We start from the raw sequence: 23,423 nt of genomic DNA on the forward strand, positions 1-23,423 counted from the left end.
AATAAACAAAGCCAATAAACATTTTTTTTTCTATTCTCTATGCTTCCATGGTACTATTGTAGGCAGATTTATTTCTGACTAGGATTGGAGCTAGATAGACATGCAACATGGAGAGACCACCAGAAAACATTTTTGTGTTCTTTTTGCCTCTTTGTTGTGTAACATTTAGGATAACGTGCCTCATGCTGACATGCCGTGTTGTGGTTTCATGGTGTTTGCACAATTCAGAAAATCTGAGAATTATATACCACCCTAAACCCATCCTGAGACCTGCGGGTATAGAAAATAGATTAGATAGATAGATAGATAGATAGATGATAGATAGATACGGGCTTCCTTACAGCACAATACCATATCAAATTACCAAGCACATACCTGCTCACATTCTAAGTTAAGAAGGCCATTGTAAAAAGAAAATGCCTCATCTGCAGATTCCTTATCACATATTTATGAAGCTAGTGATGTATTAACTCAGAACAGGGGTGCCTAAGCCACCTTTTTGTAATACATTCATATATCCAAGAAGGACTTTCATGGGCAGATAGCAAACCTTTCCGCATAAGCTTAACACTGTGTTTGCCTCTCCTGCTTTGTGTTTTTAGATTCATACACTATGAAATGAGCCCCAGACATTCTCCAGGTTGTTGGGGGTTTTTTGTGGGAGGGGGGAGGGGAACAGTGCCTCTTTCATGCCAATATATATATTCCATAAGTTTCAGTTAAATACCATAGCATGATCACATCAGAAGTCTAGGCACAGAAACTATCCATTCTGACATGTGTCCACGTTACAATACAGTACTGGTTCTATATTGGTTGTCACGTAAAGATAAGGGTGAGAGGGAATACTTGGGGGTCTCGTTAGGAATCCTCTTCTGCTTACATTGTGCAGGTATTAGAAGAAAAAGTGGGTTATGTCTGTTTCTTCCTTTCACTTCTAGGCTTAATGTGTTGAGGCCTGTGAGTGCAGTAATTCTCACCAGTCTGTTTCTTTTTGTTTAGACTTGCATTTGAGCAGGACATTGAGCATGGCAATACCGATGGCCTGGGAGACTGCCAAAGTAAGCACAACTGTTTCTGCTCTTTCATTTTATCCTGCATTAGAGAATCTCTATAGATGCTTGGATGCTGCCTGCTCAGTATCAGCAAAGTTAAAGATAGAAAACCATGACAATAGCGAAAACAGCGTTTTAACAACAGACCTTTTTTTTAAAAAAAAGGCAAGAGAAGCATTCAAGGAAATTTGCTGCACAACAGCATCACCTATTTAAATGGCGATTGTGTTGGAATTAAAACCTAGCTCCGAAGAAAATGTAATTACAAATTCCACCTAGGTTGTGTGAGAGGAGTGTTTTTGAATGCTGAGTTGGTGCCTAGGGTAACAATGAAATCAGCAATGGGGCGCGTTTTTTGAATATTTCCTCCTACACAAGACGTTTGTGTCCCTTCCGGCAATTTTTTGGTGTTACAGGAGCAAAGTGTTCACAGACTGGCAACGTTCACCACAGATGCAGAGGTGGGATATTCTAGCGGGTGATGCTCTAGAGAGAATAAGATCCTAGCAACCATGATCAGCTGCTGCTTCCATACTTTCTTTCTTTCTTTCTTTTTAAATAACCATTCTTCCTAGCAATAGTAACATAAACACAAAGCCAATTAGATTTGGCTACAAGCCCGGCACGACCATAAGGCATACTTGGATAGCTGCCAGGGCCCAAGTGCTGTGGGAGGGATCACCCCTGACACCTACTCTGGGCCACATTACCAAAACAAAAAACAAGAAAACATTGTTTGTTTGTTTGTTTGCTTGCTTGCTTGCTTGCTTGTTTGAGCTTTAATACCAAGTGGCTTTGAACCACCATCTTTGATATACTCCCAATTCCCCATAAGTTGTAATATTGAAACATGGTGAAAATACAGGCACTGCCAATCAAACCATATTGACAACCCTCTTTCCCTCCCCAATAATATAAAGTGACACACTAACATCCGGACATTTCTTGGGCAAATTCAAGCCCTGGGAGCAGATGTTAGGGGTGGGGCAGGGGCAGTGTTGTAGTGTACCTCAGGAACTTTTTGCAGAGTGATACCGTCAACTGCTGGACCCCCCTGCCCCCCCCCGTCTGTCAGGTGAATGAAGTTTGCTCGCGACAAAATAACATACGAGGAAATCAGAAGATGAGGGACACAATCAAGCAGAGTCTGGATACTTATTTCCTTTGATGGGGATACCTACTTCTGTTTGCATTTGTAATTAGAATCTAAGGTAGCAACTCAGCTGGCTGAAGATCTTTTTGTTACAGCTCAATGTGTTTTACAAGCGGAACCTTTGCAGTTTGAAATAAGCACCGCTGCAGTTCAGTTGAGCTTACTCCTAGGAAGCTGTGCATGCAATTGCAGTCATTGGGTGTTAGGCTATGTACTCTTCAGAGCGTGGGTGCAGAGAAGATGGAAGCGTAACTCCATATAAACCAAATGGGTTTATATTTCCCCCCCACACTCTCTGTAATGAGTTTGGTCATGCAGGAATGGAAAAAAAATATTTTAGGAGGTGGTCAACGTTTCTGTGCCATTCTTTCCCAGAAAGCAAAGCAGAGTTAAACAGATTCCTCTGGGGGGGGGGGGAAATGTCTGGTTAAGAACGTGACTCTGGGCCAAGTCCCGTGTTTCGTTGTGCCACAAAAAAAGATGGTGGCAAATGCTCCCATCTTTTGTGTCCCATAGCAGACTCTCTGTGTCCCATAGCAGACACAGCTATATATTAATTGTGGATTGGCTGTCTGCATTTTTTTGAATCCCCTTGGGGTTGTGGCTATGGGGGCCATCACTTCAAAATATAAGAGTGCACTGGGGGGGGGGAGCTTATAGATGGCACTTTGCCACAGACCTCTTCAATTGTGGGGCTGGCCCTGTTTGGCTATAGAGCAGCATCTCTATTACTAGGACTAAAAATATTTATTGGGTTGCCGTATTCCCCAGAAGTTGAAAATCTGGACAAAGTTGTTTTGGGGCTTAAAAAAAAATCTCCCTACTTGCCATACACCCTGGTTTTCAAAGACATTTTGCCGATTCAGCAAAAGCAGGAAAGAGAGTGAAAGAAGAAACTTTGGGGATTCATTTCAGACCCTCTACAAGACACATTTTTTGTGTTATTGATGCTTGCATCTAAACATTTTGGCACATCCCAATTTGGAAGCAATAAGCATATTCTCAGTCTTGATTCCAACTATAGATTTTTTTTAATGCAAATAAACATTTGCTTAAAGCGGCTTTAAACAAATGCATGTTTGCTTTAGAAAAATAGAGCCAGATTTTGACTTGGACTACCTAACTACTCAGGAAAAAGACACAGCTTGCAGTGTAGGCAATCCAAACTTTGGATTCAGCTATGTTTAAGAGAACAGAACTAGATATGGGTCTGCCAGTCAGTAGTTGAAATGGAGAAGGGGAGAGCAAGGAGCATCTTAACTTGATTGCTAGCTATTGATTGTTAGTGGTCTCTATTCCTGAAGTTGTCGTGATTTACGTGTGGTGCTTGATATAACTTGCTACCGTCTATCACCTGATAGTGTCCAAAACTTAGAATCAATTTATACACAAAGATTTACCGGTAGAATGTGAACAGAGGTGAGAGCGTGTGTGTTTGAATACCTGTTTTTCATTGTGCATGTCCCAAAGTGATTTGTTCTTAAGCAGATTTGAAACGGCCTTCTTTAAATGAAATCAAACCAACTGCACACTTTTAAAAGCACCAAATCAGTGCAAATGCAAATCATAAAGCCTATGCTCACCACATAAACCCTACACATAGCTGCATGTAGCGCCCCAAAAGAGAGAAATGGAATGTGTGCCCTTCAGATATTGCTCACAGCATCCCTGGCCAATGGGAACAACTGGGACCAACAGGAATTGGAGTCCAGCAATTTCTGGAGGCTACCATATCAACCAGTCCTACCATAGTATATTCAGCAGAGTGAAATTTGGACAATTGAAGAAGGGTTCTGTGTGTATGTGTAGCTCCGTTAACACTTCCCCTCCTTGACTCTTTCCTTCTCCAAATTCCCTTCTGCAGGCATTGAAATGCATGTTTTCCCTTGCATCTAACATATAATTCGTCTGTGATAGTCAGTGTTGTTGGACTCTTTAACTCCCATCAGTCAGCCCAGCCAGCATGACCAATGAGCGGGGATGGTGGGAGTTGTAGTTCAGCAATATCTAGAGAGCAGCACGGTTGAAAGCTCTTGAGATAGCTCTTTGTTCTGATACCTTTAGCCAGCCTTGAGAGTTTCTTGTTCACAAAGAGCTACAGAAGGATCAGCAGCACTCTCGTTGAGTAAGAGGCAAATCAAGATAATGTAAAGCTATCAGAACAGAATGTACCCCCAGAGATGAGAAACACACACATGGCCAATTATTTAATGTTCAAAACTCATGAACTACATCCAAGATGTAACCTTCTTCTCTAACTCTTAAAATCAGCCTATCTGTGCTAACCTCAGGAGGAGCATTTAGAAGCTCATATGCCAGAAGTCTTTTAAATTACTGCCTCAGTGCCTTGGTTTTACACAAAACAGCCGTATCCTAATTCCTTCAGCAGTGCTTAAGGATAATTCAAGGTGCATCCTCAACTCACCTTAAATATCCTTATTCTCATAACTTTAATTGCTTTTAATTGGCTAAAAGAGAAATGGGGGGGGGATATGTATAATTTAACAAAGAAAGGAAAAGAATGTGGCTGTGCATTTTAAATACTTCTAGCTCATCCTAAATATGCCTACTTGGAAGTAAATTCCAGGAAATTTACTCAAAGAGGGTAATGATGGTGATGGTTATTTATAATTTTACCCTACCCTTCCTCCAAGAGGAGCCCAGACACTGAATTCTTGGATCCTGAACATAGTTATCTCAAAGTAAATTTCACCCAAAAAAGGACTTCAGGGGGTGCAAAGCTGCAAAACATAAAAGCAGTGAATCTTGCACCTTTATGAGTAAATGTACTGAGGTGAATGGGCCTTGAATTTACAAGCCGTTAGGGCTGAGACCTACATTCTTAAATTGCTAAGAACAAAACATAATACTGTACTTCATAGTTAGCTTAACTTGGGAGTTATGTTCCAGTGCTCACACCTAAAATCAAAATCATGTACTGTCATACCTTGGTTCTTGAACGGAATGTGTTCCGGGAGTCCATTTGACTCCTGGAACCGTTTGAAAACCAAGGCACGGTTTCCGATTGGCTGCAGGAGTGTCTGCACCAGACGTTCGGCTTCCGAAAATCGTTCAAAAACCGGAACACTCATTTCCAGGTTTTGATCATTCGGGAGCCAATTTATTCAGGAGCCAAGGTGTTTGAGATCCAAGGTACGACTGTTTAGTCTAAACCCGTTGGGTTCAGAGGCAGGTGGTGACGGTGGACTCTGGTATTATGGCATCCTGTGCAAGGCCAAAATTTGCCCATCCCTCCCAAGTCCTTGCACTGCCTTTCCAAAGCTGAGTAAGGAAGCGCCCAGCTTTGGAGGAGACACAAGGGCTCTGGCAGGGTCCTAGAGCCCTCCACCTCCTACCCAAAGCTAGGATATTGCTAACTAGTACTCAAAGACCCTGTCAGAGCCCTCACACTTATTTCCCAAATCCCTGTGCCTCAGTTAACCCAGCTTTTTATGGTCACTTACCCAGCTTTGAGGCAATGCCCCCATGGCTCTGTGCAGCGTGCATGTGCACCACTCGCACATCACTAAATCCATCCCTGCGGGTGGGATTGCAAAGGCATTTCCCCTGGAACCTAGCTTCATTTTTAGTTGTTTGTTTGTATACCTCTCTTCATCCAAAGATCACAGGGCAGTTCACAACATAAAAATACAAGATGAGAACACAAAATACATAATATGTAATAATAAAATGAAAATGAAAACAAACCAATAATGTCCCCTCCCATAGAATGTTAAATCAACCACATTCACAGTTGTACCTTGGTTTTTGAACGCCTTGCGACTTGAACATTTTGGCTCCCGAGCACCGCAAACCCGGAAGTGATTGTTCCAGTTTGCGAATGTTTCTTGGAAGCCAAACATCCAACACGGCTTCAGCAGCTTCCGATTGAGTGCAGGAAGCTCCTGCAGCCAAATGGAAGCCACACATTGGTTTTCTAACATTTTTGGAAGTTGAACGGATTTCGTTCAAGAACAAAGGTACGACTGTATATTGAGTACTATGTTGATTAAAAGCTAGTACAGTTAGATGAGTGCCAAACAGCCCACATGTTTGTATGTAACCCTTCTCGACAATGTCAGTTGATGGAATAAATATATACAGATCCATATAAACTACTGATTGGGTCCCATTGTACATAACAGAGTCATGCAGTACTACTGCATTTGCCACGTTGTTTATAACTTGCAAGCCAGTTAGCTTTCCATGCATGAGCTTTTTTCTCTTCCACATCAACCTGTTCAAAGGCAAGGAATCTGGAACCTTTCTGCCAGCTTGAGAAAGTTTTAGTCATACCCCCTGGACAGGCAGGCTTCCATGCATAGGAATGATCCCAGGCTACAACTGAATATGTAATAGGGCCATCTCTGTATATGAATTTGATCGCACCCATCTCTCCTCCAGCGTGAGACTTATCCCATAGTTTACAACGAGAACATGATAATTTCCTGGTAATTCACAATTGGGAATTGGGGACCATGGCATCTTTCATTGCATTCCTCACTCTCATTTGGCACATAAATCTGAACAGAGATTGCACGCCAGATTTATTCTTTATGAATTCCACCAAAACTGAATGTAAGACTACTAAAGGGCATTTGAAATTCGGCCATATAGATATACACCAACTAATTAATTTTAAGTTGAATTTCTTACCACAGCATGACGGGTTCTGGTTTTGTCACGCTGGCTCAAAAGAACTAGGACATGATAGTTACTTGACAAAGGCACCAGTCTTGCACCCTGAGTGATATCAACCCTTTTGCATACAGCTAGTCATATGCTCAAGCCTGGATCCCATTTGTTTTGAAAGCCTAGGTGGCCCACCAAGATGCAGCACACAAACCTATCTTTATTTTTGTTGCCAATCCTATTGTTACTTTTCTTCCGATCATGATTCACTCATATGGTTTGGCACATTACTTGTTCCTTTTTTTTCTTAAAGTAAGCTTTGGGGTTCATGCACACTTCCTTTTGTCCCTCTGCTTTTCCCCAGAGAAAACTGCTCTTTAATACTCAGTCGGAGCAAACAGCAATTCAGGACTGACGTTTCCTCCAGTTGAGCACTAAAGAATGGAATTTCCCTGGGAAGGGAACAGGGCAAAGGGAAAATTGCTTGGACCCATGCTTTCTATTCGTGGGACAAGCGGAAATGTGCCCTTGGTTATACAAAGAGAACTGCATGGCTACAGGAATTATCGTTACTAGTCAAGATCTCTTGATTATAAATAAACTCTGCAAACCAATCTCTAATTGATTATCCATATGCATTTGGTTGGGGATTTTTATTTTCTGTTTTAAAAAGTCACCCCACTCTTGAGATTGAAATCTCTCAGAAAAAAACCTAACAATTTTATAATCAAAACTACAGTATACAATAGCTGTGCAGTACCAAATAGTGTTTAAATATTGATCCAAGAGGATTATGCCATGGCTTGAATGCACTTTCACTTGATCATAGGGAGGGTTGTTCATGGTTTCCCCATGAGCCCCCCAAATCCCTTCCCAAAAGGTGGTTGAGATGACGTTCTTCTCACCTACCTCCCTGTGCACAAGTAGAACTCATATCTCCTTCTGGGATCCAAGGACCCCATGTTTCTCTTTGCAAGAATAAAAATCAAGTTTTTACTTAAGGCAAGATTCAACTATCAATATGATAAAACCATATGAGAGAATCAGCACAAACAAAGAGTGACACTATACACATGAATAGCAGTAAGGATGTATGTGAGGTTTTGTGGATAGACAACTTAGAACGATATTAGAAATAATTTTTCCCCTTTCCCCTCCCTCTCCTTTCTCTTTTTTTTCCAGATTCGTTCGTAGCACTGAATGGTAAGGAAGTTCCCCTTCCACATTGTTTTAATACCTGTCTGTGCAGATCAATTTTGGAGGAATCATATATTTTACAATCTTGTCAAATATTTCCATTTTTTAAATTGTTTTAATATTTTGCCCTTATTTACTTTTTTCATAGACATTTCAACTACTTCATCAGATCATGAAATGTCTCACACTACAGTGTATGGTCAGTTTTGGAGGGTTTTTTTAAAAAAAAGTTTTAAAAAATCTTCCTCAAATCCTTGTGGTAGTTCGTAGTTTCCATTCCAAAGTAGATATAGTCCTTGTCATTTGGGGGCCTAGTTCACTAAACTGATACAAGATTCATTTATGTTACTCTAGCACAATTATTTCAGGCTTTCCTCATCCACAACGACCCTTGAAGTAAGCTTAATGCGAAATCTCTTGTAAATTCACATGCTTAAATTACAGAACTTTGGAAAAGGAAATTATAGGAGAGAGGAACAACTCCTCTAGGCATAATGATACAGAAACCTGAAGTATATTTTTGTGCATAAAGTGACCAAGCTCCATAGTCAAGTTTATGCCATCGGGTATGAAGGGCATAATGCTATGTACTCAATACAAATTGAGATATGTAACATTTGGTCCAAAAGGTTGTAGGGTGGTATTCAGTTTAAGCCCTGCTCAGAGGAGACCTGTTTAAATTAATGGACCTACGTTAATCACGATCATTAACTCCCGTGAGTCTATTCTGAGTAAGACTAGTTTTGAATACCACCCATATTATACAAAATCAAAATCTGTAGACAGTTAAAGTATGGCTAAATTGGGGGAGGGCACATCAGGCCTCCATCCCAAAATGAAGCACCGGCAACAAATTTTATATCTCCTACTCAAGGAAGGAAGGCTGAAGAGTGGGAAGTCCTGACTTAAATACTCAGCTACCAGATGGTGGTAATAATAATAATAATAATAATAATAATAATAATAATAATAATATGCTGCCCATCTGACTGGGTTGCCCCAGCCACTCAATCTATGCGGCTCCCAACAAAAAGCAGTAAAAACACAATAAAACATCAGACACTAAGAACTTCCCTGAACAGGGCTGCCTTCAGATGTCTTTTAAAAATCACACAGCTGTTTATCTGTTTGACATCTTCCACAGGGCAGGAACAACCAGGCCCTCTGCCTGGTTCTGTGGTTGGCCAAGAGAGCCAAAGAAATCCAGCTGAAGTTCTCCATTGTGTTGGGGCAAATTTGCCCTCAACTTATGGACAACAGTTGTCATTTTTCAGCCATGAAAAGCATGGGAACTAGATGCCGTATTGGCAAACATATGGCCCCAAGCCCATGTTTGCCAAGGGAGCAAAAATATATCAGTGGGTGACACTATCAGTAGAGGATCAATGGGCAGTGCTTAATGGAGTGCTTAATCTTCTCAGTCACTGGTTCTCTCTCTCTCTCTCTCTCTCTCTCTCTCTCTCTCTCTCACACACACACACACACACACACACCTAGAAGCAGTGGTGGAGCTTCATGCTCCAGCACCGGGCGGACAGGACGGAGAGCAGGCGGGGACAGAGCCGGTGCACGTCCTTGGGGCGGGATGCGCCACCTGCAGGGGCAGGGCACCCAGCGTGGGCGGGGGGCAGCCATGATGGCACCCTGCCAGGATCACGCTGCCGGGGGCGAGGCACTCCCCCCGCACTCCTCGTCCTCCGCCAGTGCCTAGAAGTGCACCTGGCTGGGGGCAGGGAGATAACAAACTGGGGAAAATTCACAGAGAAGAATTGGAATAGCAGATGAGGAATTGAGTAAGCACACATCCATTTACGTTACAAAAGAAACATGATGTTTCTCTCTTAGTTTCCACTTCTGCCCTTACTGTGTGGCAGGTGAAGCAGAACTTGACTTTCAAAATGCATGTGTACCTAACAGAATCAAAGATCTTTCACACATAAATAATTGGGAGAGTCAGCCCTTTTATTAGTAAAGCAAACCGATGTTATTTTTTCCTGAACTTGTTTTCCATCTGGGGTTATAATATTTGCAAGCAACATTTGTGTCCTAGTATAATAATGAAAACACAGGAAGACCCATGGGGAGATATCCGACCTTTGTTTTGCATGGGGAGGCAGCATTTCATTTTAATACGGAACTTCCACTCTGTAAATGAGGAGAGAAAATGTTTTTAATTTTATACATCCAAACGCACAGCATCAACTGAAGCATTATCAGAAACGATGTTGGGTTTTGGAAAGGAGAAAGGCATGTGATCTCCCCCTATCATAGTGTTGACAAGAATCAAAATTACAATTTAAGCACTACTACCCCATAGCTTTGCCTTCATGAACCAAAGCAATAAGCATTGACATTTATGGCCTGGCAAATTTTCCTAGCTGATACTAAAATATGTTTTGATAGAGGCTGCTTTCTGCCATGGCTAGGCTGGCTAGCATCCCCACCCCACCCACCATCCTAAATATATTTCCTTAGGTGGAAACCCCTCACATTTAAATGAAATTCCATTAGCAGGACCAAAGTTTAAGCAGGACTTGGAGGAAACAGGCAACGTGATATTCTGTTGCACAATAGGCAAGCTTCCAGATTGTCAAAAAGGTGCTCTTCAGTTCCAGGGAAATCATCAGACTAATATTTTGTAACTGAGAGGATGCAACATTTCCTCCCATATGGCATATTGGTTGCTATTGCGATTGCTGTGTGCAGTGTGGCAGAGTGAGTGTCAAGGCACCCACAGATTTTATTTTATTTTAATTGACAACCTAATTAACGGCAAAGGGGGACGTGGGTGGCGCTGTGGGTTAAACCACCGCTTGGGCTTGCCGATCGAAAGGTCGGTGGTACAAAGCCCCGTGACTGAGTGAGCTTCCGTTGCTCGGCCCCAGCTCCTGCCAACCTAGCAGTTCGAAAGCATGCAGTGCAAGTAGATAAATAAGTACTGCTCCGGTAAACAGCTGGCCCCATGACCCGGAAAAAATGTCTGCAGAAGCGGACAAACGCCGGCTCCCTCGGCCTGTAAAGCAAGGTGAGCACCGCAACCCCAGAGTCGTTTGCGACTGAACTTAATTGTCAGGGGTCCCTTTACCTTTAATTAACGGCAAACAATACAACACCCCATCCCACGGGCCTGCACCATTTAAAAACCATTTTGGAGGCAGTGTGTGCCCCTCTACTCCAAAGAGCTAGCACAGAATTGCTGGAAGCGAATCTCCCGCAGCAGTATGTGATGATATGCAATGCTGCTAGAAAACACCCCGCCCAAATAAAGCTCTGGTGGAATAGATGTTCCACTGGCAATGTCTTGCCGCTGAATCAGGGGGAAATGGAGCATGGATAGGCCTTATCCGGAGCTCCCTTGCTTCCCCGGCACTCCCACAGGGCCGACGTAGTTAATTTCTTCCCATTGTAGTCAATAGTAAGAAAACGTAGGGGCGTTCTGGTCTGCCTACAGCAAAATGGCAAAGCAGTAGATGTGCTTGTTTCATCAGTGGGTCTGGCACAGTAGAATATCTCTGTGGGTGACAGAGGAAGATGCCTAATAGGCTCCCAATTGCCAAGAAAATGAATGGTTTTCTTCACTTCCTTGCTGCTGCTGCTTCTTATTTTTTCTTGCCAGTTCAGTCTCTGGGTTGTTGTTGTTTTTCCTCTCCTATCTGCCGTGACAGATAAACTCCTGCAATAATTTACATAGCAGGTGATAAAATTGAAAAGACTTTTAAGCATCTGACCTTTTCATGCACAATTGTTTCCCATATCCAAAATAATCATACCAACCATGTCAAGCACCTGTTCTGCCAAAAAGTCAAATACACATTGCACAGGGAAAGGGGAGAACAAAACAGGCTTTCTTCCTGTAAAATTTTACTCTCATATGAATCAGTCTTAGTGAATGAGGCCCTCATTTTGCTGCAGCCACATCCTGTCTCCCTTTGTGGTGTTGGTTTAACTTTCCCCATTCATTGTCTTACTAGGTTGTTCTAGTCACATAACTGAAGAGTGTGTAGAGCATTTTAATATCTGCCGTCTCTTAGAACAAATGCTACTGCCCATTGATAACCTGTCTTGACGTTTTCAAGATCCTTTCCGTGAAGTCTTCTAGTTGCATCCAATTTCTTCTTTGTATACTGTTACTACAATGACAAAAGTTTTACAAATCATGAATGTGGTATCTTGGCACGATGCATATTTTTAAAATCAGGCTCAATTTTAAAACCTGAAAGAACTACAGTTTTAAAATTGAAGCTGAAAAAACTGGTTTGAAAAATAATGCTATATTGGTGGTGATTCAAGCGCACTGTAGTAAACTTTCAAAACATAGTAAAAAACTATTTTTGCAGAATATTTTTTTCTTTCTAAGAAATCAAACAGAAGGCATCTTCTATATTTGATTGTATATATCTGGTTTTCCTGTAGTCTAGTCTAGATATTACACAGGTGGGTGTTTTGTTTTAAAAAAAGAATACTAAGGACTCCACGCTATGCCCATTGCCTTCAATTTACAGTTTTGCGTTTAGCCATTCTGCTATCTAAAAGAATGGCAACACATTCTGAAAGATAGGGAAGCACAGTTTAGTAAGGTATACTTTTTTATATACGGGACCAAGTAAGAATTCACAGAACTGTCCTAGGAAATACCAAGGACAATCTGAGATCCTTCGAAAACCAAACTCTCTGCCTTGTCGGCAGTTATCTCAATGGATCCTTGAACTGGCTTAGCAAAAGGCAGTTCTTCACATCCTGTATCAGAATGCAGATAAGCAATGAATGTGGCACAACTTTGGGCTAGGCTAGAGCTCCAAGGGGGTAAGTATTGGCAAAAGAGGTAGTTTAGTGGCCCAGCTAGCAAGTACAAAGTGTAACCAGTTAGAAATTTCAAGACCTGGCGGGAAAGAATTGTATGCTCAGGTTTCTTGGCATTTGTTCACTCATCTCTCAGACTGAGATGAAAGAGAATTTATCTTGATTACATGTAGCAAATCATTTCTCAGTGTGCAGTAGACTAACATATTAGTAACGGAGTGAATAGGCTGATTTTTGACATTTCAGTGAAACACTTTCTTGCCCTACTACCATCTGGTACTCATTAATATATTTTTTTTACATAGTTACAGCTTTCCATTATCAATGAGTTCTCCACATAGTTGAAGCATATGGTTTGGGAACACTTATTGCAGAGAATGTGTCCCCTGGGCAAATATTTTCCCTAGATTACCGTATTAAGAAAAGGTTTTCCTTAACCATACGTACAGCTTAACCATAAAATGGCCCCTTTGAACACATCTAAACGGGAAAGTATCTGTACTGGGATGTGGGTGGAAAATGCGTATTAAATCAAAGCATGAAATGCAACTGGTATTTGGCAATGGTGCCTTCTACTCCCGATACCTTTAGATACAACTAATTGCTTTATTGTGCTGAGAACTGCATTCCTGGTCAAGTTGAACAAGTTTTTGTGATGTACAAAAGTAAACTGAAGGTTGGGCTGCCCAGGGGAGGAGATATATCAGTAGTGCTCTAATTGCAGGGAATGAGCATGAAAAACTCTGGATATAAATTTCCATGGCTATTCACTGCCTCAGTTACAGGTAGGTAGCCGTGTTGGTATGAGTCGAAACAAAATTAAAAAATGCCTTCAGTAGCACCTTAAAGACCAACTAAGTCACAGATGTATGATGAAGTGTGCATGCACACGAAAGCTCATACCAAAATAAAAACTTTGTTGGTCTTTAAGGTGCTACTGAAGGATTTTTTTTATTTTGCACTGCCTCAGGGTTTTTTTTTCGGGGGGGGGGGGTTACTGCTTATGGATGACCATGTTGCTAGGGAGTACAGTATTTTATTTTATTTTTTGCAGCAGTCCCAATTACAGAAGCCAAATGTTTCCACCGATTTTATCTACATTCAAAGCAACCAGTGTATGAAAAATGCTGATATCAAGATCTCCAGAGATTTCCCTTCTCTGTAGACACGTTTAGGCACCCTGCTATATTCCCAAATGCCAAGAAAATAAATGGGTGGGGTTTTTTCCCCTCCTCCACCCCGCTCCAATTAAAGGAATTATTATTTTCAAATAATATAAATTTTAAAGAATTCTTTTGGAAATCCTTAAGGCAACTCCTAAGTTTTCATTATTAATGGGCGCTAGTGGAACTGCACCCCCCCCCTGTCGTGATAGATAAAGAATGGTGTAGTGCCCATGTCAGTGCAATTCTCCAGCCTGGGGTACATTCCTATAAATTAATCATGTTAATGATTAGCAGTTACAACTGATAGCTCCAGCCACAGTAAACACTGTGAATCTGACCTGCTTTCCTACAAACTAGTTACAAGTAGGAGAGCATAATAGGTATATAAGGGGTGGCATGAGTTCCTAAGCCACCTTGCAACTTTCATGTGGCTGAGAAGAACAACTCCCCCCTCTCTCATGCTGCTCCATTGAGTAGTCCCAACTCAAGGCAAACACATCCTCCAAGTCCCCTCTTTCCCCTGCTGACTCTCCTTGTTCCTTTTCTTCTCCCCACACAGTATATAGCAGGGGTAGGCAACCTAAGGCCCGTGGGCCAGATGCGGGCCAATCGCCTTCTCAATCCGGCCCGCGGACGGTCTGGGAATCAGCGTGATTTTTACATGAGTAGAATGTGTCCTTTTATTTAAAATGGATCTCTGGGTTATTTGTGGGGCCTGCCTGGTTTTTTTTTTACATGAGTAGAATGTGTGCTTTTATTTAAAATGAATCTCTGGGTTATTTGTGGGGCTTAGGAATTCGTTCATTTTTTTTTCAAAATATAGTCTGGCCCACGGCTGAAAAAGGTTGCTGACCTCTGGTATATAGCCTTCCCCATCAGATTTTTTGAGCCTGTGATGCTCCTGGCTATTCTACCACTTCCTGATCATCCCTTAGCATAGGATGGGAATTCCTTGTGGATGGGAATTCTGCCTTTCCTGTACAAAGGCTTATGATCCCCAAACAAGCAGTTTCCTGCCAGGTTGTAGTCCAGGGCCCATGTGTGCTTCTGGAATTCCATGTAGCTTTGATGGCTAGGATGATCTTTTTTTTTTCAATTACATGCCCTTTTGAGTTCCCTGTTCCAGCCTCCTGGAAAATTAGGAACCTGCTCTTTTGTACATGCCAGTGTAAGGTCTCAGACTGGCTGCTGCCGTTTACTCTAAATAGAAGGGAACCTCTGAAAGCCTGGAGGAAGATTTAATGGGTACAAATGCATCTATTTACTTTCTAGTATGAGTGGTCACGAGAGGAGACTTAATCCCAAAATTCCAGGAGGAGTATTGTCTAGTTATGGCTTGGTGACAACCAGGCCCATAGCAAATCGCTGGAATCTGCAATATCCCATCACAGATTTTCCAAGATCTTTTGGAGCAATCTTACTCCACATTTCATTTGTTTTTGCAGTGAGACTGTTTGGCAACAGAGAGCAAATAAATAAATAAAAATACCTCCCATTCTCTTTCTGAGTCCTTGGAGAGCTGCTGTTAGAGTGAAGCACACTGGGCTAAGTGAACAAAATACCGGTACTACTGTATGGCCTGATACAAGGAAGCTTCCTTTGCAACACTAGAACTCACGTTCTAGAAAGGGTTGCTGAATGGGTTTTATCTGCCTAAATCAGTGGAGGAAGACAGTAAGAGATAGATTGTCTTCATCTTTTTCTGCTCTTGCATTTGATTATTTTTTTCCATCTCTGTTTTTCCCCCTTCATATTATCCAACCACCATAACCGGTGCTTTGCTTTTCATAAAGTTCCATCATGGAAACCTGCAGGAGACACACACAAATCACAAATATCTCTTAACCTTGGCAGCAAATTCCAGCTAATCCTCCTTGCTCAATGATTAGCTTTTGCCATCCTGGTGCCCTCCACATATTATGGACTATGTTTCCCATCAGCGCCAGCTGGAGGAAACCAGGTTGGCAAAGGCTGCTGTAGATAATCCTGTCACTCTTCTCAGGTCTTGACTCATACCTTGCTGAAAATACATGTGCAACTCTTTAACTTTTAATAGTGTGTGTCAGTGGTTTTCAACCAGTGTGCCGGGGCACCTTGGAGTGCCTTGAATGATGGTCAGGGGTGTTGCGGGCAACACTGGCCTCTGTCCCTCTTTCCTTCCCTCCCTCCCCTGATGCCCTCTCGCATCTCTGTATCCCAAAGGCTTGCACAGCTTTTTTGTTGCAGCAGCCCTGGCTACAAACTCCCCAGACGAATGGTGCCTCTGGGGCTGGCCAGGGGTGCTGGTTGCCATGAGCTGAGGCGACTCAGAGATCAGGGGTTGCTGCGGCAGCTGCTCAGGGGGCTCCCAAGGAAGAGGGGAGAGGAGAGGAGGCTGAGGGGGACACTCACAAGGGAGGGTGTTTGAAAAAGGGTGAGAGGCCGCCAGCTCTGCAGGCAAGGGGTGATATAACTGGGCTCCTGAGCCCAGGGGCATCTCACCCATAGAGGCTAGTGACACAGGGCGCCAAGTTCTGGAGGGCGCCAGGGAAAAGGCGGAGGCTGGACTCGGCGCCTCCTGGCATCAGCTCACCGCCCTCGCCCGCCTCTGCCATGCTTCGTTGAAGCAGCGCTGTGCAGCCACCGTGGCAGGAAGCGGCCAGCTGAGCCGGGAGGTGTCGCGTCCAGCCTCCCAATTCTTCCCCGCCAGAGGAGCCACCCTCCAGCCACTCCAGCCCCACCGGCAGTGCCGTCCTCCCTAAAAAAAGGTGGACAACTCTGTGAAATTGGGGGGGGGAGCTTTGCACCACGGCACCGGATATGCTTAAGATGGCCCTGCCTGAGCCCCACAGGGGTGCCACAGAAAGAATGTAGTTGGTTAAAGGATCTGTGGACTCAAAAAGGTGTGTGTTCTTTCATTGACGCTGAAGGTTCAAGTAATGCACATCCTTCAAGAAAATGCCTTTGGAAATATTGCTTGATGCCAGGCTGCTGCTTCTCCCTTTCCCTAACTGTCTTTATGATGCAAACAGGACACTCCAGTTCCCTTGTTCCCAGCACTACCACTTCAGACTCTCCAGCCCAACAGGGCTATGACGCTAGGGGCCGCATGCTCGATTGGAAGGATCCAGTTGGCTCGTCTGAAAACACAAACCCCTATGTGGCCGTCTCATCCCATAATCACCAGGACAAGAAGGGTAAGGCCTTGGAAATCATTCTTCCTGTGGTGGCGAGGGAGGGGAGCGGCTGCAGTGTAAATGCTTCCAGCTGGAGTGCAGCAACTTGCAATAAAAACTCTGGCCCTGTAATTAAAAGCTTATCACACACACACACACAAAGGCAGAAAGCAAAATAATAAAATTTTAAAATTGGGTTTCGGCTGCCCAGTGACTCAAGAAAACCATACAGAACAAATGTCAGCGTTTAAACTTTGGGTGTGCTTGAGAACAAGACTGGGGAGTTTTAAGCTAGATGAGATGATGGTAATAGGAGATGACCCTCGGCTTTACATTATTCACCATTCTGCACTTCCAACAGATTTTATGGAAGAACTTTTGATGTTTAATTCATGTAAGCTGCATGTTCAAGCCACTTAGTAGTGTTACTGAAAATCCCTTGAAATAAAGGACACATTCCACCTGGAAGTTCCCCTGTACAAGCCCAGTTGACATTAATAACAGCCTGCAGTGTTCCCATTCATGTCGATAAGGCTTGAAGAAACAGGGCATATATTGAGCCACAAACTGCTGTGGCAGAAACGGTTGCTGCCATTGTAATTGTCCCCGCCCCTTTCTTTTCTCTTATCATTAAAAAGGTACCCATATTGTCAACATTTTGCTGTTTGGTAGCTCAAATATTAGTTGTTGTTTTCCAAGTGCAACTTTACAATGGGACAAGTGCCAGGTTTCTAAGTTCTTCGCTAGAAGTCCCACCCGCCACTGCACCCTCTCTCAGGCAGCTACTCACAAGGCTGCAGTGTTTATTTCATTTTCTAATTAAACTTTAGAGTGAGAGGGTGTGTCCACAATTCCAATTTATAGCTCCCCATAATTGAAAGGGCACGTCTTCAAAACAGGGGCGAATAGGCACTTCCTATGATATCCATCCTTAGATTGGCTATTTTCGCATGCAGTGTGATCGCAATCACAGGTGCTCAAATCTTGAAAGCCGTCCGGTCCAGCTTTTCTAATGCTTCTCAACAGGGAGCTTCAGCTTCATCTGTTCTGTCTGTACTTTTGCTACACTCAGTACCTTTCATTTCAGTGAGAGTTCCCTACACTACTCTGGTTGAAGTGGCTTGAGCTCACAGCTTAAATGAATTAAGCAACAAGGTTCTTTAATCTTCTCAGCTGGGGGGAAATTCTTTCTTTAAGGTAGACTTTAGGACAGAATCCACTACAACGCTGATGTCATGCAGCTTCCCATAATTTCAATAGGAATCCCACGGGCAAAGAATAGGGTTGCGCAGCTGTAATGCTCAGATGACAGCTTTTCAACGAGGAAAGAGCACTTTGGGTCAAATTTTCCACCAGTTTAAATTAAGGCTGTAAGTTTTTCTGCAGTTGGGGGTGCGGTTCTGTCCTACTTACCTGGAAGCCTGAGTTCCATTGACCTAAATGAGGCTTGGTTCAGAGTAGACACGTCTGGTACCAGACATTGATATCTGAGTAGACATTGCACTGTATGTCCATTGGATTATCAACAAACAGTGACGTCTACTCAGACATAAGCACCATGGAGATCAATGGGGCTTACTCCTAGGTAAGTGTGTACAGGTTGTTGCTAATTTCAAGCAGTGAGGAAAAAGTTAATTGGTTAATGAAAGGCTCCATTGTTCATTCTTGAAGCCCTTTTAGTTCAGGTCAGTTACTCTAATGGACACTTTGGTTTATCCAAGTGTAAATTGTTAGGTATGTAGTTCCTTCAGCATCTCAAGAACAGCATATGTATATTCCTGCGTATAAGACTACTTTTTAACCCAGGAAAATCTTCTCAAAGTCGGGGGTCGTCTTATACGCCAGGTCGTATTTCTTATACGGCGAGTATATCCCAAACTGTGTATTTTAACTGGAAAAGTTGGGGGTCTTCTTATACGCCAGAATATACGGTATGTACACCACTCTTCAGCACATCTTCCAGGGAGGCATACAAAACAGAATTTCTTTTTTAAAAAACCTGTAAAAGGACTAAAATAATAAAATTGTATTTGCCTGATGCTGAATGTTAATGTCAGGCAAGCTTCCCTGAGGTCCCACTATGCAATGGGATGTCACCAGCCACATTATCTCAGATGTTGGAGGCACCTGAAAGGAGTGTCTTTGAAGATTACCTCAATACACAGGCATGTTTGTAATGAAAGAGATGTTCCTCTGTTCCCAAGCTATATGGAGTTTTATACAAGCACTTTGAATTGTGCTCATAAATAGACTAGAAGCAAGTGAAATGCTTTTCAGAACTGGTGAGGTATGTTCCACCAACTACTCTCTGTCAAGTTCCTGGTGGCTCCCCCACCCCTTTGGGTACTTCAGTTTCTGAAAGTATTCAAAGACAGCTCCACATACAACACATTACATTAGTCAATCCTGGTTGTTCCTAGAGAATGGAAAACAGGAGTGGCGCAGATTTCAGTCGGGTGGCTATTTATTTATTTATGGGCATTGGGTTAAAAGGTGGGATAATATATACATATTTTTCAAGCAGCTGATAAATCTCGTTTTAAAAAAGATCTTTCGGAATGGGTAGAGTGCACTTGTTCTTTGTGGTTTTTGAGACTGCACAGCAGTTGACTGAATGGGCAAGCAGGCCTACTTAAGTCGTATTGCAATCTCCTTCCAAATTTCAAGACAGCCCCCAGCGTAAAGCTGATGGGCTATGATTGTTTTCACTTGAATTCTCCTAACGATGAGGTTACCAGAGAGACTTTATTAGCACTTGACTTGCGTATTTTAAATATGGATTCTTTGGGGCCTAATTAGGAATACGATCAAAGCTGGAAGCAGTCTATACACATTAAAGAGGGTGAAAAAAACAATGGTGGCAGAGGTGACTGCATGGTTGTTTACCATTATCACATATCTGTGTGCTGTCTCTCCTTCCCTTGCCCCCTTCAAGCCAAGCTGGCACATAAAAAAACAACTACTGATATTCCAAATTATTATTATATGAGGGCAAAGGAAAGAGTTGTTACGCAATTTTTTTTTTGAAAGAGAGCATTATGCTTAATCTTTCCTATGTTCACTTTGGTTGTGGATTTATTTTCCTTCACAAAAGTTTTTTTTCCTGCCTTATATTTTTATTTCACAACGTGCTTTCTCAGTTTGTTTGGGTTTTTTGGCGGTTCTGTTGTACCCGTGGAAGGTACTTTTGCTCTCTCTCTCTCTCTCTCTCTTTCCCTCCTACCCAAAAACCGGACTTGCCTTTTTAATTGTACTAATTCTTAAGCCACTTTTGCTGCTTTGTTTTCAATGCCACTAACGCCTTGATGATGTCACATCCATATGTTCCGCTTTTAATTCAGCGCAAACATCTTGAGGGAATCATCTCAAGAAGAGATGCAAGAAATGGGGAGGGGGGATAATTAAATGGGTTGACTCATGGGAATGTGACATTTGTGTGCACCGCAGCTTTGGTAGCTAAATATACTCCGGAACTGCTGTTTGGAGAAACCTCACAATCCCTGCCAAGATCAAAATGTGGATTGCAGTGCCTGTGTGCATTGCCTTCCTTCTGGCCTTATTATGCATTTTGGCCATTGAAAAATATATTCCATTTGGGATGAGGGAAGGGAATTTGACAACAACCAACAGTCCTTCTCCACCTTTGCTTGGCAAAATGTTGCAGCTTTTTATTTTTTGCTCCCTCTTTTTTTGCCTCCCTGCACAAATACCTTTCCGGAGTATGTTTCTCTTTTCTTTCCTTGCTTGCTGTGTTTGCAGTGTTAATTTAATTCTGTGTGTTTCTCACCTTTTTACAAAAACCGGTATTTCTCACATTGCAATCTAACCTTCCCTTCTGCTACCATTGTACATAGTCTCTCCCCTGCCCTCTCCCATGATAGAAAATCCTTTCTGTGGAATGTTCCAAGGCTATACCCTCTTTACTATAAAATAGTACTAGAGTGCTGTGTTTAGAGATCTCCTACTAACCAAAAGAATATAAACAAAGAGAGTGGAGTAATTTTCTCTAGCAATAATAGGTCCTTGCCTCCTTCATTGCCCCCACCCTTCTTTTCTGCCTCTTTTCTTCCTTAGAAATTCCCAATAAATTTCAAGTCTCAGATTCATTTTGTCAAAACAACTGTTCTGTTTTAACTCTGTCATTAGCTGTCTAGAACCTCTCATGCTATCCCTTTTTAAGTTAAAGTGTTGAAAACTAAACACAGATGTGGCTTTCACTTCATTGTTTTTGCTAAAGTTGTTGCATTGTTCATGTCATTCAAAAGTGGGGTCAGAATGGTTTGTTCCATTTAACTCGTGAGTTGCTTTTTTTAGCGGTATGTGTGACACTTTCCTTTGCTCACAGTAATCAGTTAAGGAAAACCTCTCTCTGGTAAAGTGATCCTAGGCAGCCTTGTTTCTCTTGAAAATGCAGCGGTTAATCAGTCCTCAACTTGCAATTCCTTAGAAAACAAGAGAATAACAGTGCTTTAGAATAAGTGATGCACTCCGAGTCAGTTCCCACGTTCAGCTCTGCCAACTCATTTCCACAAACTGCTATTTATGCGAGTTGTTTACCCTCTTGAGCAGTATGATGTTGGGAGCCTCAGACTCACGCGATCGCAGGATTCCAACTCCCATCAAGCGAAAAATGTTCACAGGAGCAAGTTCATGGCTGAGCAGTGATTTGTGAAAAGGAGCACACAGCCAAATGGGGGAGATGATTCTCTGTTTATGGCCACAATTACACTGTGAGCTGCCTTGAGGGCCCCAGAGAGCTGAGAAGTCAGTTATAAATATACAAACAACCATAAATATTACAGAGCCTGCATCAAATTTAGAAAGCTACTGATTGAAAAAGATTAGTCAGTGACGTACAGTTTGTTTTAATACTATTGACAAAGCTAACATCAAAAGCAACTAGAAACCACATTTATTTCAGCATACACTGCTCATTAGAAAAACCTGGGTTATTTGCATCTCAAAAAAATAGAGGGGGTGTTGCAACTCACCATCTAACTCTGTTTCAGTGAAGCTATATTGCTGGAAAATAAAAAAATCTGCAGTGAATGATTAATTCAGATGTTATATTCCTCACAGGGAGGCCTTAAAAGTGCTCCTTTGTACAGTGGTGCCTCACTAGAAGAATGGGTTTTGCGATCGGAGGTTGCCTCGCAAGACGATGAGGTTTACTATGGCCGCCGCTTCGTCTTGTGAAGCGTGGCCATAAAAACCTGCGATCACAAAACCTACAGGGTATTCCTCTAGCGAAAGGGGAACCAGCTGTAGCGTGGGAAGGCAGCAAAGGAAGATGAGCTGTCAGTGCCTGTCAGCTGATCTTCCTTTGCCTTCTTTCCGCGCTGCAGCTGGTTCCCCTTTGTGTTCCGCTGGTCTCTGCCGGTTGCCCCTCACTGCTTGCGGCAACCGGCAGAGACCAGTGGAACACAAAGGGGAACTAGTGCGGGAAGAAGGGGGGAGAAGCGGAGAAACGATCTGTTCCTCTGCTTTTCCCCCACCGCCTCGTCCGACAGAGCGGCATTTGACGGGGCTTCCGAACCCCCGTCAGATGCTGGCTCTGTCAGGTGGGGGGGGGAGGAACGAAGGAAGAGAAAGCTGCCCTTTCTCTTCCTTCGTTCATCTCCCACCACCACCAACAGATCCCAGGGTTCAGAGAAGCGCTGCACAAGCGCTTCTCCGAACCCCGGGATCTGTCCTTGCTATCGGCGGTGGGGGGAGAGGAATGAACGGAGAGAAAGGGCAGCTTTCTCTCCGTTCGTTCCTCACCCCCACTGCCGACAACAAGGAGCTTTTCGCTTTCGCACCGTCGCGCTTCAGCTCCGTCCCCCGGAACTGAAGCGTGGCGGTGCGGGGGCTTTTTGCCCCCTGCCTGGCTCGGGGAAGGCAGGCAGGCGGCAACAGCCCAGCAAGGCTCTGGGACTGTTGCCGCCTGCCTGCCTGCCTTCCCCGAACAAGCGCCCTTCCCCGAGCCAAGCGGCCGCTGCGCTTCAGCTTGGGGACTGCCATCAGCAGCGGCCCTTGCTCTCTTGGCTCAGGGAAGGCAGGCAGGCGGCAACAGCCCGGCAAGGCTCCGGGGCTGTTGCCACCTGTCTGCCTGCCTTCCCTGAGCCAAGCGCCGCCACTGCCGCCAGTCCCCCGGAGCCCATAGGAATGCATTAATTAACTTTTAATGCATTCCTATGGGAAACGGTGCCTCACAAGACGGATTTTTCGTAGGACGAATTGACTGTCAGAATGAATTAAATTAGTCTAGCGAGGCACCACTGTA

General features: G+C 43.2%; 1 protein-coding gene across 6 annotated transcripts in view; it reads left to right on the forward strand.

The window, feature by feature from the left end:
• Positions 1 to 23,423, forward strand: part of SEMA6A (semaphorin 6A) — a 185,311-nt gene that overhangs the window by 135,114 nt on the left and 26,774 nt on the right. For 2 of the 6 annotated variants that reach the window (XM_035100287.2, XM_060280149.1), the window contains exons 16-19: positions 1,003 to 1,061; positions 8,023 to 8,043; positions 8,186 to 8,236; positions 17,015 to 17,179. In XM_035100287.2, the coding sequence (XP_034956178.2) occupies positions 1,003 to 1,061; positions 8,023 to 8,043; positions 8,186 to 8,236; positions 17,015 to 17,179 (296 nt within the window). The remainder of the gene's footprint in view (positions 1 to 1,002; positions 1,062 to 8,022; positions 8,044 to 8,185; positions 8,237 to 17,014; positions 17,180 to 23,423) is intronic. The other 4 variants (XM_035100288.2, XM_035100290.2, XM_035100289.2 and 1 more) reach the window with 4 other exon arrangements.

This window comes from Zootoca vivipara, chromosome 11 (genome assembly GCF_963506605.1).
Source record: "Zootoca vivipara chromosome 11, rZooViv1.1, whole genome shotgun sequence".
In the NCBI taxonomy this organism is placed as follows: domain Eukaryota; kingdom Metazoa; phylum Chordata; class Lepidosauria; order Squamata; family Lacertidae; genus Zootoca; species Zootoca vivipara.